General features: G+C 47.1%; 1 protein-coding gene across 1 annotated transcript; it reads left to right on the forward strand.

Moving 5' to 3' along the window:
* Window positions 1-1473: 1473 nt before the first annotated feature.
* Window positions 1474-10143, forward strand: ADAMTS1 (ADAM metallopeptidase with thrombospondin type 1 motif 1). Its single transcript, XM_052794043.1, has 9 exons — window positions 1474-2673; window positions 3081-3427; window positions 3871-4003; window positions 4433-4600; window positions 4894-5180; window positions 5407-5593; window positions 5693-5868; window positions 6763-6938; window positions 7307-10143. Exons 1-9 carry the CDS (start codon window positions 2142-2144, stop codon window positions 8046-8048), a joined length of 2748 nt encoding a protein of 915 aa, XP_052650003.1. The 5' UTR covers window positions 1474-2141; the 3' UTR covers window positions 8049-10143.
* The last annotated feature ends 4855 nt before the right edge of the window (window positions 10144-14998 follow it).

The raw sequence follows: 14998 nt of genomic DNA on the forward strand, positions 1-14998 counted from the left end.
GTTACCGGATCTCAAAGATAAGGGCAGAGATTGGCACACATCTCCAACTCGAGTGAAAAGTTAGGCCGCTGTTGTAACTGAATGGATATTTCCGCTCCTGACGTATTAATGGGCAGCAGTCGCAGCCTCTCAAAGCCAAGACTCTGCTCAAAAAGTCCAGCATTCCCTGCTGTATATCAAGGAAAATCCCTCATTTGAGGCCCAGTTCTGATTTTGCTCATCACTATGTGGGACAACAGCACTTTTGTGGAATAAGTAACCGGAAAATTGGGTTCATCTCTTCATATGTTTTTTGCACAACTTCAAAAAATATGCATTTCTAAACTTCCATCATTTACAGAACACCATAGGAATTAAATGTATTATCGGAACTTAGCAAGCAATCAGGCTGTGCAATTGACACAGAAGCGTGGCTCCAAGTTTATCTGACATGGTTTAAATTAGGAAGACAACCCTTTGGTTTAGATTTAGTGGCATAAATGGGACACTCCATCCTAAGAGAACAGTGGATACATACAATTTTAGAAATGTTCCCTCTGCCACAAGGATGATGGTATTTTGCTACTTCTGTTTTCAGCCTCTGAGTTTTGGGCTTGTGGAAAACGCGGTGTCAACTGATACGGAAGCATCTTTGTTTAATTCGGAAGCCCAGCAGTTGTCACAAACAGGTACGCTGCTTCTGTTTTCATTCACACATGCTCACCACTTCTTTGCCCTTATCCTCCAAAAAGGCCTCAACAAGGAGAAGGAAGTATTACTCGGACTGCGCACATTGCCCGCATGTTGCATATAAAGCATTAAGTGGATTAGCCATACCACTATGGTTGGTCATGGCTTCAAAGGAAAACATTGGCTGCACCTATGTAAATGTCTCTAAGTGATTTAAAAGGAACCACTTCCCAGAAGTACAGGTGCACAGCTGACTGTAGCTATTAGGGACGTGAAAGGGCAAGAATCGCTAAAAAAAAAAAAAAAAAAAGAAAGAAAGAAAAGAAAAGCCACGAACTCGAGCAGGAATCTCCCTCCCTCCCTCCCAACAGCTCCGGGCCGTCCACCTGCCGCTCCCCAACCCGGGGCGGCCGGCGGGGCGGGAGGCCGGCGGCCGCCCGCTGCTCATCCCGGCGCTCCAACGAGCCACATGCGCCCCCGCGGAGCGGAGCGCGGGGGGCGGCGCACCCCTCCCGCCCCGCACAGACCCCGGCCCGAGCCCCGCTGCCCTCGGGGGCCGGAGGGAAGGACACCCCCCGTGCCGGGCGGGCCCCAGGGAGGGGGAGCCGCGGGGGCGGGGGCCGCGCCGCGGCAGGACGCAGCCCGCCCCCCGCCCGGCAGCCAAGGGCCGACCCCGGGCTCTGCCCGCCGCGCCGCGCCCCGTCCCGCCCCGTCGGGGGCGGTGGGGGGGAAGGGGGGGGGCGGGGGCCGCCCGCCGCCGCGTTACGCACGCAGTGAGCTCAGCGGCCCGGGGCCGAGGGGCGGCGCGGCGGGGGGCGGCGGGCCGCGCCGGGCGTGGGGGCGGCCCGGGCAAACCCCATAAAGAGCGGCAGCGGCCGCCCCGGCTGCCGCACTCACCCCGCACGGCGGAGGCGCCCGGACCGCAGCGGAGGGGGCCCGGCCCGGCCCGGCGTGCTGGGGGTGGCCTTCACTCCGCTTTCTGCTCCGTTCTGCAAGGACGGGAGGCTTCTCAGCGCTCGCCTCCCCCCGCCCCGCGGGGCCGTGGAAGTGCAGGCGGGACCGTCCCGGGGCTGCCGGAGGGGCGAGCGGAGGTTCGCCGGAGCTTTCTCCCCGACCGCTGCTGCTGGGGAGAGCCGAGGAGGAGGCGGGAAGAAGAAACGGCAGCGAGAGAAAGAGGACAGACAGACGGAGAGGCGGACAGAGGGCACCGGCTGCTCCCCCCGCAGACCCTCGCTCCCGCCGCCGCGCCCCGGCCATGGGGAAGCCGACGCCGCCTCTGCAGTGATCGCGGGACCCGGCGCCCGCCCCGCCCCTCCGCCAGGAGAAAGAAACTGAGGGAACCCCCCAAAACCTGAAAGCAAACGGTCCAGGCCATATATATTCCTACATAAACAAATAAAGAGATAAAAAGGGGTCCGTCAAGCCAGCGGCCGCAGCAGCAAGCCTCCCCCGCCCCGAGCTCGGCGGCCGCGATGAGGACCGGGGGGCGCCTGCCGGTGCCGCTGCCGGTGCTGGCGGCGCTGCTGGGGCTGTGCAGCGCCGAGCGCCCCGCCGAGCGGCAGGCGCTGGTGGTGCCGCGGAGCCTGGGCGCTGCCGGCGGCCGGGAGCGCTTCCGCCTGGAGGCCTTCGGGGAGCGGCTGACGCTGGAGCTGGAGCCCGACAGCAGCTTCCTGGCCCCGGACTTCACCCTGCAGTACCTGGGCGGGCCGCCGCCGCCGCCGGAGGACGACCTCTCCCGCTGTTTCTACTCCGGCACCGTCAACCGGGACCCCAGCTCCGCCGCCGCCCTCAGCCTCTGCGCGGGGATGCGCGGCGCCTTCTCCCTGCGGGGCCGCCAGTACCTCATCCAGCCGGCCCCCAGCACCGCGCACCGCCGCGGCGCCCACCTCCTCCGCCTCCGCGGGACCCGCCGGGCCGCCCCCGCCGCCCGCTGCGCCGTGGCCCAGGCGGAGACGGAGGCGGAGACGGAGGCGGTGGCGGGGCCGGAGCCCGCCGGCCACGCAGGTACCGTCGGGGCGTCGCGCCGCCCTCCGCGGGGACGGGCAGGGCAGGGGAGGGGAGGGGGAATCTGCCTCGTCCTGCGCCCGCCTGCGCCCCGACCCCGACGGGGGCTGACGGCGGGGCCCCGGCCGGTGCTTCCCCCTCATCCCCACCCCGAGAGGCGGCGGGGGGATGCTCCCATCTGGGTGCAGGTGTTGCCCCTCCGCCCGGCGGCGGTCTGGAGGGGTTATCCAGCCGGGGCTGCCGAAGTTTGGGGGCGGGAGCCGGGCGCAGAGCCGTGGGGTACATCCCTTAGGTGCAAATCGTGAGTATCGGCGGGTTTGGGGTTCATTACGGTGGTCTCTTGCCGCAGCATTTCTCTTGTGCTCACCTGCACTTTCCTTCCCTCTCACTCCCTTTTTTTAATGCAGAAACGAGAAGCAGAAGGAAGAAGAGGTTCGTGTCCAGCCCCCGCTATGTGGAGACCATGCTGGTAGCCGACCAGTCCATGGCCGAGTTCCACGGCAGTGGGCTGAAGCACTATCTCCTGACGCTGCTCTCCGTGGCGGCCAAGCTGTACAAGCACCCCAGCATCCGCAACTCCATCAGCCTTGTGGTGGTGAAAATCATGGTCATTTACGAGGAGCGGAAGGGACCCGATATCTCTTCCAACGCGGCCTTGACTTTGAGAAACTTCTGCAGCTGGCAGAAACAGCACAACCCGCCCAGTGACCGGCATGCAGAGCACTATGACACAGCAATCCTCTTCACCAGGCAGGTGAGGGACCACGGAGGTCAAATCCATCCCCACACCCATTGCTCCCTACCCCCAGAGGCCCCCTCTGCAAGGAGAGCTCCAAAAAAGTGCTCAGAGGCAGTCTCATGTCATCGCAGCTTCAGCAAAGTAGGATGAGAATGAAATGAACTGCTTTTTATTTAGTCGTTTATTTTGGTGTTTGCACCATCTCAGGTGAAACTCACAGTATGTGCAACGTATTTCTGCCTCGTATATTTTTAGTAGATTTAGTATGGAAATTATGCATTTTATTTCTACGTGTAACCCTTGTGTATGTTCCAAAGACAGATTTTTGCCATTATACCCATTGAAGTGCTGAATATTTATGCTCTTTCCATAAGTAAAGGCAAACTGCCAGGGCTGGATGTTTCTTGCCAAGGTTAAGTCTCTGATCTGATTAATAATGAAACTGCCTTTTTTTACAGGACCTCTGCGGTGCCAAGACATGTGATACTCTTGGGATGGCTGATGTGGGAACAGTTTGTGATCTAAACCGCAGTTGCTCTATCATAGAAGACGATGGTTTACAGGCTGCCTTTACAACAGCCCATGAACTAGGTACTTGAAACTTTGAAAGGCGATTTCACGTGATTAATTGAAGCCAGCTCGATGCCGTAAAGCAAAGAACTGCCTAGCCTGCACTGCAGGCTCGCCCTGCAGGGCACGGAGCACCCTGTGCTCCCTGGGGCAGTCAGTAGGAGGCAAAGCTTTGCCTTGTGGCAGGGTTGAACTGTGGAAAGCAAATCCTGTCTGCACAGCATTGTCTGCAAGAGCTGTGTATTTGACTGATTGCAGAAAAAAAGCATGTGAGAAGCCTGTGAGGGGAGCGAAGATACAGTGTCATCTGCCTAAAATTTCACAGTATTCAGATTCAGGTTATTATTTAAAGACCAAGCTATGAACTGCTCTAGAGTAATATTTAAAATAGTATTGGTAATGCATAGGACAGACTTCCTACAATCACAAGCTTTCCTCTTTTTTTTTAAGGCCACGTGTTTAACATGCCTCATGACGATGCAAAGCAGTGTGCTGGTATTAATGGAATAAGCCGGGATTTCCACATGATGGCATCTATGCTTTCCAATCTGGATCGCAGCCAGCCGTGGTCTCCATGTAGTGCCTACATGATTACAACATTTTTGGATAACGGTCATGGTAAGATTAAGCTTTCCATTCATGTGGCATTTAAGCTCTTGTGCTTTACTGCTTTGAGCTTTTTTCTTTCTTTCTTTCTTTTTCCTTTTTCTTAATGGAGTGCTTTCTGCTACAGCATAGAGTTAACCTTTTGCATGCTGCCAATGAATTTAGAAGACCATTAGTTTTACAAAAATGGTGGCACAAATTGGCTCAAAGACTTACGTTACAAAGCAAATGTAGTTCCCTTTTGAAACCGACCTTACTGACAGCATCATCTGCTTTTATTTGTTTTCTTTTTTCTTCCTTTTCAGGTGAGTGTTTGTTGGACAAGCCCCACAAACCAATCCAGCTCCCTTCTGACTTGCCTGGCACACTGTATGATGCCAACAGACAGTGCCAGTTTACATTTGGAGATGAGTCCAAGCACTGCCCCGATGCAGCCAGTACATGTACAACGCTGTGGTGTACTGGCACTTCTGGAGGACTGCTTGTGTGCCAAACTAAACACTTCCCTTGGGCAGACGGCACCAGTTGCGGGGAAGGGAAGTGGTGCATGAATGGCAAGTGTGTGAATAAAACTGAGAAGAAGTATTATGATGTAAGTATTAAAAAGAAATCAGAATATATCTCGGGTTGCAGAGTAGCACGGGTAATGCTTCAGTGGGAGTAGTCAGTTAATAGGGCTTGAATAAATGGAGGCAACTTAGAGCTATTTTTTACAAGTGGCTTAGGTAAAAATGAGCATGATTATGGGTTTTGTGCTTTGGTTTTGTTTTGCTTTTACTGTATTAACTTTTTTGTTTTGCTTTTGCTTGTCATTCCAGACACCAGTGCATGGGAGCTGGGGGTCCTGGGGGCCATGGGGAGAGTGCTCCCGGACTTGCGGCGGTGGAGTGCAGTACTCCTTCAGGGAGTGCGACAACCCCATCCCGAGGAACGGGGGGAAATACTGTGAAGGGAAGCGCGTGCAATACAGATCATGTAACATCGAGGACTGTCCGGACAATGATGGTAATCTTTCCCCCCTTTTTGAGGTGGAGGAAGGGTATCTCATGGAGGAAGAGCATGTACAGATGATCTAATGTCCACCTGTCTTTCCTCTGCCTGCAGGCAAAACCTTTAGGGAGGAACAATGTGAAAAGCACAATGAGTTTTCCAAGTCTCCCTTTGGAAGTGGACCTGCAGTGGAGTGGACACCCAAGTTTGCTGGTGTCTCCCCGAAGGACAGATGCAAGCTGGTCTGCCGAGCAAAAGGAACAGGATACTTCTTTGTTTTACAGCCAAAGGTATTTCAAAACTATACCTCTCCCATCTAATCATGAATAGGATTTTTATTTCCTCTACCTCTTTATGTGAAGTTAAGAGTCAAGCAGTGTAGAAATCTGAAATTACATCTTTCTCGTATTTAAGCTAGATTCTTCCTTCTCCTCTTCCTACATGTACAGCTTGATCAGTGCAAGCATGCTTTAAATATTCTGGCACAGTCCTTCCAGTTATTTCACGCATACCGCCTCTTCTACCCACTCCACCCTAGTTTCTGTTCCTCTCCTTCCACCAATTTGATTACATTGAGATATGTTTGGAAAACCGGGGGGGGGTTCTTTGCCAAAACATTGGTGCTTTCTCATACCAGTTACTAATACGCTGACAGCTTAAAATAAACAACAGGAAAAATGTTCATCTTGCATAGCTACTTGAACTCACTGTCATAAGCTGTTGAGAGCCAATAACTACCAGGGCAATGACACAGATGTTTTTTTGTAGAGCAGTACTCCTAGAAATAAAGCATACATTGAACACCATTAAAAGTAATTTTGGTCCTGTACTTCGAGGACATGACCACCTTCTAGTGACATTAGAAAGCAATGTTTCTTTCTTTGTATGAAATCAGCAAAGAAGTTCTGTGAGGTTTTTTTGGGGGGAGGAGTGTTAATAAAAACTGAAATTGGTTGTTTTCTCCTGTCACGATGGCATCATTTTTGCAAGTGAGATGAAGTAGCACTACATAGCTCCAACTATCAATGGGCTGCTTTGGTTTTTAATTTCAAAAGCCCTGAAAATACGGGTGCTGCAGGTCTTCCACCTGTCCATATTTTGCATTTTGTATGTGTCTGTATTATGCGATTTCAATGCAGTGTGCATCTTCTAATCAAACTCCCTACTGCTTGTGTCCTGCTAAGGTTGTGGATGGTACCCCGTGTAGCCCTGATTCCACCTCTGTCTGCGTCCAGGGACAGTGCGTAAAGGCTGGCTGCGACCGCATGATAGGATCCAATAAGAAGTTTGACAAGTGTGGTATCTGTGGTGGCAATGGATCCACTTGCAAGAAAGTGTCTGGCACACTTGTTAGAGCAAAGTGAGTACATGACTGCTGCTGTTATTTTGTTCTGGTGAATGTTTTGTGCGTGTAAGCTTTGGGTTTCCAAGTCAGTGAGATGTTGTCCCAGTTTATCGTTGGAACTGAGACTGGATCTGTCAGAGCCATCTGACTGAAGATAACTTACAGTGAGATCCCAGTGAAAGCAAGCCCCTTACACATGGGCATGCCTCTGCCATAGCAGTAACGTGGGATGTGACTTTGCAAATCCCTTAATCCATTAACTCGATTATGTTGGCAGCTCATAAGCTTAAGGCTTCAAATGAAATTCAGTCTTGTGCCGGGTAGCTGCTTCTCTTTCCCAGGGAAGAGTAGGGGATTCAGTCTTTCTCTTTTTTCTTGGACAGACCTGGCTACCATGACGTCGTCACCATTCCAGCTGGGGCAACGAACATCGAGGTGAAGCAGCGAAACCACAGGGGCGCAAGGCATGACGGCAGCTTCCTCGCCATCAAAGCTGCAGATGGCACCTACATCCTCAACGGCGATTACACCCTGTCAACGCTGGAGCAGGACATCACCTACAAGGGCAGCGTGCTGAGGTACAGCGGCTCCTCCGCCGCCCTGGAGAGGATCCGCAGTTTCAGCCCTCTGAAGGAGCCTCTGACCATCCAGGTCCTCACAGTGGGGGACCTGCCACAGCCCAAGATCAAGTTCACCTATTTCGTGAAGAAGCCCACACAGCCTGGGTCAGAGAAGGCGCCCAGCAGAAAGAAAGAGTCCTTCAATGCCATTAGGGAGATCATCTCCTCCGAGTGGGTCATCGAGGAGTGGGGCGAGTGCTCCAAGTCGTGCGGCTCAGGCTGGCAGCGGCGGGCAGTGGAGTGCCGGGACCCTCGGGGGCGGCCAGCCACAGACTGCGCCCGGGAGCTGAAGCCCAGCGACGTCCGTCCCTGCGCTGACGTGCCCTGCCCACAATGGCAGCTGGGGGACTGGTCGCCCTGCTCTAAGACATGCGGGAAAGGTTTCAAGAAGAGATTGTTGAAATGTATTTCTTATGACGGCAGCATGCTGCCGCAAGAAAGCTGTGAGCCTTCCAAGAAACCAAAACACCTAATAGACTTCTGCAATGTTACAGACTGCAGTTAAATAGTATAAGTTGGGAAAGCTAAATTTTTTTTATTATTTTTTTTTTTCCTTCAGAACAATGCACTGAAAAAAAGAGGGCTAGAGGCAGCGCATGTGTTTCTGCATACAGAATTCATGGTGAGGATCCGTTGAGGTGGGACAGTGCAAATAGCTTTAGGTGGCGTTGCATCCTAAAAATACCCTGCCAACTGAAAATTTGATAGGATAGCAGACCCATGTCACTCGCTCGTCTTCAGCAGATAAGGCCCGAGGGCATTATAATTGCCTTTTTTTAAGTCTGTTATAAATTAAACAAAACATGAGCAGTGCCCAAGAAACGTTTAAGCAAAGATTTTGGGGTTCGGTTATTTTTCCCTTCTTTTGGATTTATATTGTGGTACCGATCAAGTCCCCATTTGTAGGAAGGGGAGGGAAAGGGGAGCGGAAAAGATAGCTTAAAATAATGGGTCAGGGCTTACCTACCTCACGAAGGGCAAAAAACAGGATTGGAAAAGGAGCTCTAACTGTCATTCATGGCTGCTATTGTTTCAGAGAATAGTTTTATATAAAAATAAAGCCATATTCTCTACCTGTAAAGAGTAAGCAATATCAAGAACAGTCAGTCAACTCCACAAATAACTAGAATGTCATTTTTTTTAAAGTATCTTTATGTCATCCCAATGTACCTGTCCATTTCTCTCATCCACTCCAGTGCCATTGTGGTGACATATGTAGTCCAGAGGCTTGAAAAAGTGGAAATCTTCATGGAGCCGGTAGCATGTCTGAGTAGTTGCTCTTTGTGCCTTCTGCATACCTTCCACTGGCTTTTCTGATTCGAGCTTGGTCCTACCATCCTGTCAAACAGACTGATGGCATTTGAATCATGCTTTCACATTCAGATCTTTTTTCTTACCCCAGCCAATGAAAATTGTTTGCATTTGGGTTTAAAAAAAGATCAAAGAAATCCCACTATGAATGGGAACCTCTCCTCTGTGGCCTCTGATGGGTTTCTAGTGCTCAAATTACTGATAAGGCGGGAAGACAAAGCTGAAGGATAGCAGGTCCATCCACAGCAATACACCAACATTCGCATAATAAAAGTTTGTGCCAGTCCATAGACAATGAGAGAATATGGCTTTCCATATGTATATAGTAAAATATATTACTATAGATTTTATATACTTTATAAGTACTTTATATTTCTTTCCCTTCTGGGAAGGGTTATAATTTGTAATAAATGCATATAATGAGCGTATTTATTTTTATACTTCTTGTCTAATGTGATCTTCTAAGTTATCGCTTTTTTAAAAGGGCATATAACAAGGATAGAGTATTTATACAGTATAATATGTTACTAGAGGTAATAAATGAACCCTATAAATTTTGGAAATGGAGCGTCTTTATTTCACTGGAGTAAAACTAGTCCATCAAGCAGAAAGAGCTTGGAATCTAAGGCAAATGTTACCAAAAAAGCTAAACCACATTTTTCAAAATGACTGGTAGCTTAGGCTACTAATTGACTGTGTTAGTGAAGGGGTTTGGAAAACTCTACCCATAGTGTCATATACCACGTTAAAAGGGGTAATTTTGTATTTTATTACTTAACCACTAACAGGGTGCTCAGCACTGTTGTTTGATCTTTTAAAAAAATGGAGTGCAGCTAGACTAATGCCACTGGTTTTAATAACTGCTTACAGAAGGAGTATTGCTGTCAGTGGTGTTTATAACCAACAAAATATGTACAAAAGTAGCAGTTTTACCTGCTCCACTTAACCTTACCCTACTGGGAAAGAAGCATTCAAAATTCAGAACCATTAACTAGCAGTCAGAGGTTTCCCTCACAAATTTCTGGAGGGCCTCCTGATCATGCTTTTCTAATTAGAAGTACTGTATGAATGAGCTGTTCTAACGCTGTTGGTAACACGTTTTATAATGTTAAAATACATACTAAGCATCAAGAAACTGATTTTTGCTCCCTCATTTCTGATCTCATGACCACTGCAGTCAAGGGAAAATCTTCTGTTGAACTCGGTAGGATTTTTGCCATGGAATTTGAGACATCAGTCATTTATGAATACTTCTGGCTTTGTGTCATGTAAAAATCTATTAAAACTTCCTTTGCCAATGTTTGGACTCTGTCTTGCAGAAATAGTTCCCACTTTACTCCACGGATGAAATCCTGGCCCCTCTAAAGCACATAGAAAAATTCTCATCACGTCACACTTCATTGAGCATTACTTTGTCTTTGACATGCAAAAATACTGGGGAACATTTTACTTCTAACATTATTTAGGAGGGAGCCAATCACTTTCTGGTTTTGTAAACACTTAGAAGTATTTATAAATACAACAAATAATTATTTATTTGTGTATATATATACACACATATATTTTACTACAGCAGGTTAAAATTAGGAATATATACATTTTCAAGAGAAAAAAATATGCATATTTATTTTCATTTTCTGCTGTTCTTACTCCTTGTAGACTTCATATCCTAAAACATAGCTGTTGGTTGGTGTTGCCTGAAACACTTTCCATTTAAGAGCCTGAGGAGCTACAGTCCTGAAACTGCAAGACCCTGCCATATCTACAGAATTGGCGAGGTCCCACGACTGCTGGGTGATGGTGATTGCCCAAATTTGCACTCATCAACCTAGAAGAAACATTCGAGGCAAGGCTAAGAAAGCCTTGTGGAGGAAACAGCTTCTCCCAGACCTACCCATATCAATTAAAGCAAGCCGAAGGTGCCGACATACTCTCACTTCTTGCAGTAGTGCTTAAGGAGGCTCTTGGGAGAGAAAAATGGTGTTTCACAGGCACCGCCTTTCATGCTGAAGGGAATCTGGATCCAAGCAAATGCAGCAAATTCCCCGTTTTTTTAACAAAAGGTGATGAAGTGCTCTGCATTTCCAAAATGCTTCAGCCCACATTACCTCGATTAGATCAGTCAGCCCTGTGGTTAACTAAAGCTAAGTGAGGAGTCAGAGGGGGTGAGGAAAATCAAACACATTCAGTATTTTACAATAACAACTTTTTTTCTTTTCACAGTCTTGCAAACGACTGCATAATAAGTGATGAACTAATAAAAAGTTATGATGTAATGGCAGCCTATTTGCTATGGTGTTATTCATTTCTTTAGAGCATAAACATAGCAGCAGAAGGTCAACTTGTTACCTACATTTGTAGCACGGCTGACCAAGACTGCATTTCCAAGTTGTAGTTTACTGACTACATATTTTTCTTTGACTAGATCATGAATTCTCAGCAGTTGCATCTGTTACACAGTAATATGGTTCATGAAATTATATCCTATTTTTAGTAGAGCTGGGTTATAGAGAACGTGCTCCAAATAATGTATTAATTAAGCAATGCAATCAAAGAACTGCTCCCTTCCAAAGCACCCTTTAGTTACAAGAAAGTCTGCTGCTCTGGGTGACCCAGCAAAGGGAAACATGCAAAGATAGTGGAGTATAGTTTAGCTGTGTAGCAATCAGGATCACAACTAAACACATGCCCTGCACCAAGAGTCTGGCAATTTGTAGCTTTTATTACAAAGGACTGGATAGTTCAGTGCTTTTTGCGTGCATGTTCATTACTGTAAACAGGAATAACAGCACTTTGTTACTGACTCACAAGGCATGCACTTGGGACCAGAAGTGGCACTAAAGCTTGCGTTGGGATGAGTGTAAGAGCTGGTGCCTTCTGCCAGCCCAGGCACTCTCTCCTTGGGCCAGAGCCACTGGTTCCACTGATGCCCAAATGGGCTTCAGACCCTAGACTAAGACTGTTTTCAACCAGGTTGTCTCAGCTGTCCAGCTTGACAGGTTGGGTGGGAGGTTTCCAGCACCCAGCATTTCAGCTGAGGACAACCTCATTCCAGTTTGGAGCCAAATTTACCCGGCTTCCTCCCAGGTGCAGAGAAGCCAGATGCTATAGCCTGGGGTTTTTTAACATTTTGGTGTCATAAGATAAGTGGGTTTAGCTGTGTAGTGTGGGCTTGGTAGATGAAATCTGCATCTTCAAGTATTTTCAGAGGTGTGGGGAGAGGCAGGTGTCTAGATGAATGACATGCATCTTCCTTAATCACCCTTGGTTTCATTGCTTTCAAGGCTAAGTGATCTTCCAGTTCCTGGTAAGGCTAAAGTCTCTCTGTTGGCAGAGTGGGGCAAATGAAAGCAATGTAGCGAGTAGTTCTTTGCCATTTTAGGCATCATAAGACTGAGGAAAAACTCTTTCCAGCCTTTCAGTGGCCTTAAAGATCTTGGTCTTGGGACAGAAGCCTAGTCTGAGGGCTAGATCTCCAGAATCTTCGAACTTCACCATCTAAGAAAATAACTGGGAGGTCAAAGAGGTAAATAGTTATGCTGGAGAACTACCTTCCAGGCTGATTAGATGTAAAATTGTGGTATCTATGCTGGGTAAGCACTGTAAATGGTGCTACTAGAAAATCTGGAGTAGCTGTTTTCCTGTGGCACTGTTAAAATCATAAATAATATGATTTACTGCTTGAAATTGTATTAACAGTAAATAGGGGGAAAAAACCCACCAGTATGTGATAGGATTCTTAAGCTGCTGCATTTCCCTCTCTTTAGTCCAGTTGCTGTTGTAAAAACAAGAGATGTTGGTGTTGCCCAAATAACTATCTTGCCACTGATTGTAATACATGTGGTTTCAGAGCAGAGGAGGGTTGGTTGCTATTATAGAAGTTGATTCTGTCTGAGCTTTCAGAGTATAGAAATACATCTATATATCTGGTATGGGAAAATCCCGAAATTGTCTAGAGCTACTATATATTTTAGCAGCTGATACCTGCATTTCAGAGCCATCAGTTGCCTGAGTATATTTGGAGCTGTAATTTTAATGTCAGGACATTGACTTAGAGAGTAAAGGCCCCAGAGTTACGTATATGAACAACACTCTGATTTGCCAGGTACTAGCAAAGCTGGCATTTCATCTTCTGAAATGCAGCTCCATATAGCTTGTAATGTGGCAACTGGATTCCTTTTTTTGTAGTTTCACAGCAGCTTTCATTCAAATCAACATCTCCAAGTACTGTGTATGTTTCAGTAGAAGTCTAGCACACCTTGTACAGCAAACAAGCAAGACCTTTGCTTTTATCATTGCCACATCGCAAGTGGGTAAGCAGATGCAAAGTAATGTGATTTGTTGAATGTTGTAGGACAAAGAGGTGATGTGGTCTAGGTGAAAATTTTACACAAAATATCTTAACCCACTAGCTAGGTTGGGGAATGGAGAAGAAAATACTGCTAAAGAAATTCAGAAAGGCAGCTTCAGAAAAATAGCCCAGACTCCTCAGCAAACACTCCTACCATAATGTCTGGCTTCTGCTCATCAGCTGGCTATGAAATTGCTTGCGCAGATTTACTTCAACAGCCTGATGTTATTCTGGGCCTCATACACCTGGGAAAGCTTTTCATCCCATGCAATTGCAAACATGCCTACCAACCACCATTTGGAGCAAAGATCAAATCCAGTGTGATATGGTCACAACGCAAAGAGGGTATAATTAGGTGAAAAGTTTTCTCTAGCAAAGGTCACTCAAATATAGCAAACCAATCACCCGCTCCCATACCCCCTGAAAACAGAGGCAAAACCCTAGGATATGTCTAGGCTACAAAAGCAGTGTAAGTAAGTATTCGGCAATAGCCCTCATTCTGCATAAACATTTGCATTTTGCCCCATTTTGCATAAACAGAGTGCACTGTTATAACATGCAGAGGCAGAAAAAGAACAGACCAGGAGATTGCCACCTCTCCTAGTGGCGCCCACTTGACAGTTCTTCCATGGCAGCACCAAACCTTGATGCTTTCCTAGTAAAACAGCAGCTACAGACATGCATTCATGCTTCATATTCCCCCTCAAATCACAGAACAACCTATATCAACAGAAGGGAAGTCAAAACAGTTACCAGGCTCACAACAAGTGGTGCTATGAACATGGTGTTTTAATAAATGCTTGTGCTCCCGAAGCCTGAGGCAGACTGATTACTGCTGGAGATGGAAGTAGCATTGTTTAGACTCACAGATCTGTTTTACGGTACCTGACAGTGTAAGAGGGTCTTGTGCAAAAGAGATTTAATGTTGGGCTCAGGAGTACAGTTTCATACAGTACCTTTGCCTGTAAGCTGGCTACATGTGCCTGATAGCTTCAGTGTGATAAAGGATAGTCCTTTGTCATATTGCACCCTATGACCATAAGCTAATGAGATCCCAGATGCCTGGATGATATTTAGATTTAAGCATCACAAATCTAAGTTGAACCAGTGCAAAATGTATCATCCTTAATATACTGTAATTTTGTGTAAGAATGCTACGAAACTAATTTGAGTGTCTACCAGCTCATGATTCTTCCCAGATAGTCCATTTGAAAATTAATATATTCTCCAATATTAGTTGCACTCAACTATAATATATCTTCCTACAAGCACAAAAAGGAGCTGCTTGTTCCAATATAGTGGGAACAATTGGAGCTAAGGGAAGAGGGAAGTCATATGGTAGAGATTATAATCAGGCAAACTGAAAGCAGTGGCCATTTTAATTGTGCACCAATATATTTTTCAGTATAACTAAGACAATATGCCTGTCTTCTCCCAAGCAATTTAAATATATACTGCCACTTCGTAAGATTTTTCACATATGAAACTGGAGATGAAATTAGGGATAAGAAAACAACTGAAATTCAATTATTTGGATTAAAAATTTCTCTGTCAAGCAACACATGTTAATGGGGAATCTTTTCTAATTTTTTATTCTAATTGAAAACAAATGCCATCAAAAATATGAAGCTTTAAAACAATTCACTTCTGTTTTTCTTATTCTGTTTTCTTAAATTTTCTGACAACCAGACTGGCAAAAAAAAATGGATGCTGCGATATCAAGAAAGAGGGATGCTCAAAGACACACACTGAAGGCACAGCTAAGCACAAAAAAGTGGGTCATTCTGCAGTGT

Source organism: Harpia harpyja, chromosome 8 (genome assembly GCF_026419915.1).
Source record: "Harpia harpyja isolate bHarHar1 chromosome 8, bHarHar1 primary haplotype, whole genome shotgun sequence".
NCBI classification, from domain to species: domain Eukaryota; kingdom Metazoa; phylum Chordata; class Aves; order Accipitriformes; family Accipitridae; genus Harpia; species Harpia harpyja.

Excerpts from the sequence above, each read along its gene's own strand:
- ADAMTS1 (XM_052794043.1), top strand. The coding sequence starts at position 2,142 with ATGAGGACCGGGGGGCGCCTGCCGGTGCCGCTGCCGGTGCTGGCGGCG. Across the intron at positions 2,674-3,080 it reads GGAGCCCGCCGGCCACGCAG|AAACGAGAAGCAGAAGGAAG; the intron begins GTACCGTCGGGG and ends TTTTTAATGCAG. Across the intron at positions 5,181-5,406 it reads CTGAGAAGAAGTATTATGAT|ACACCAGTGCATGGGAGCTG; the intron begins GTAAGTATTAAA and ends TTGTCATTCCAG.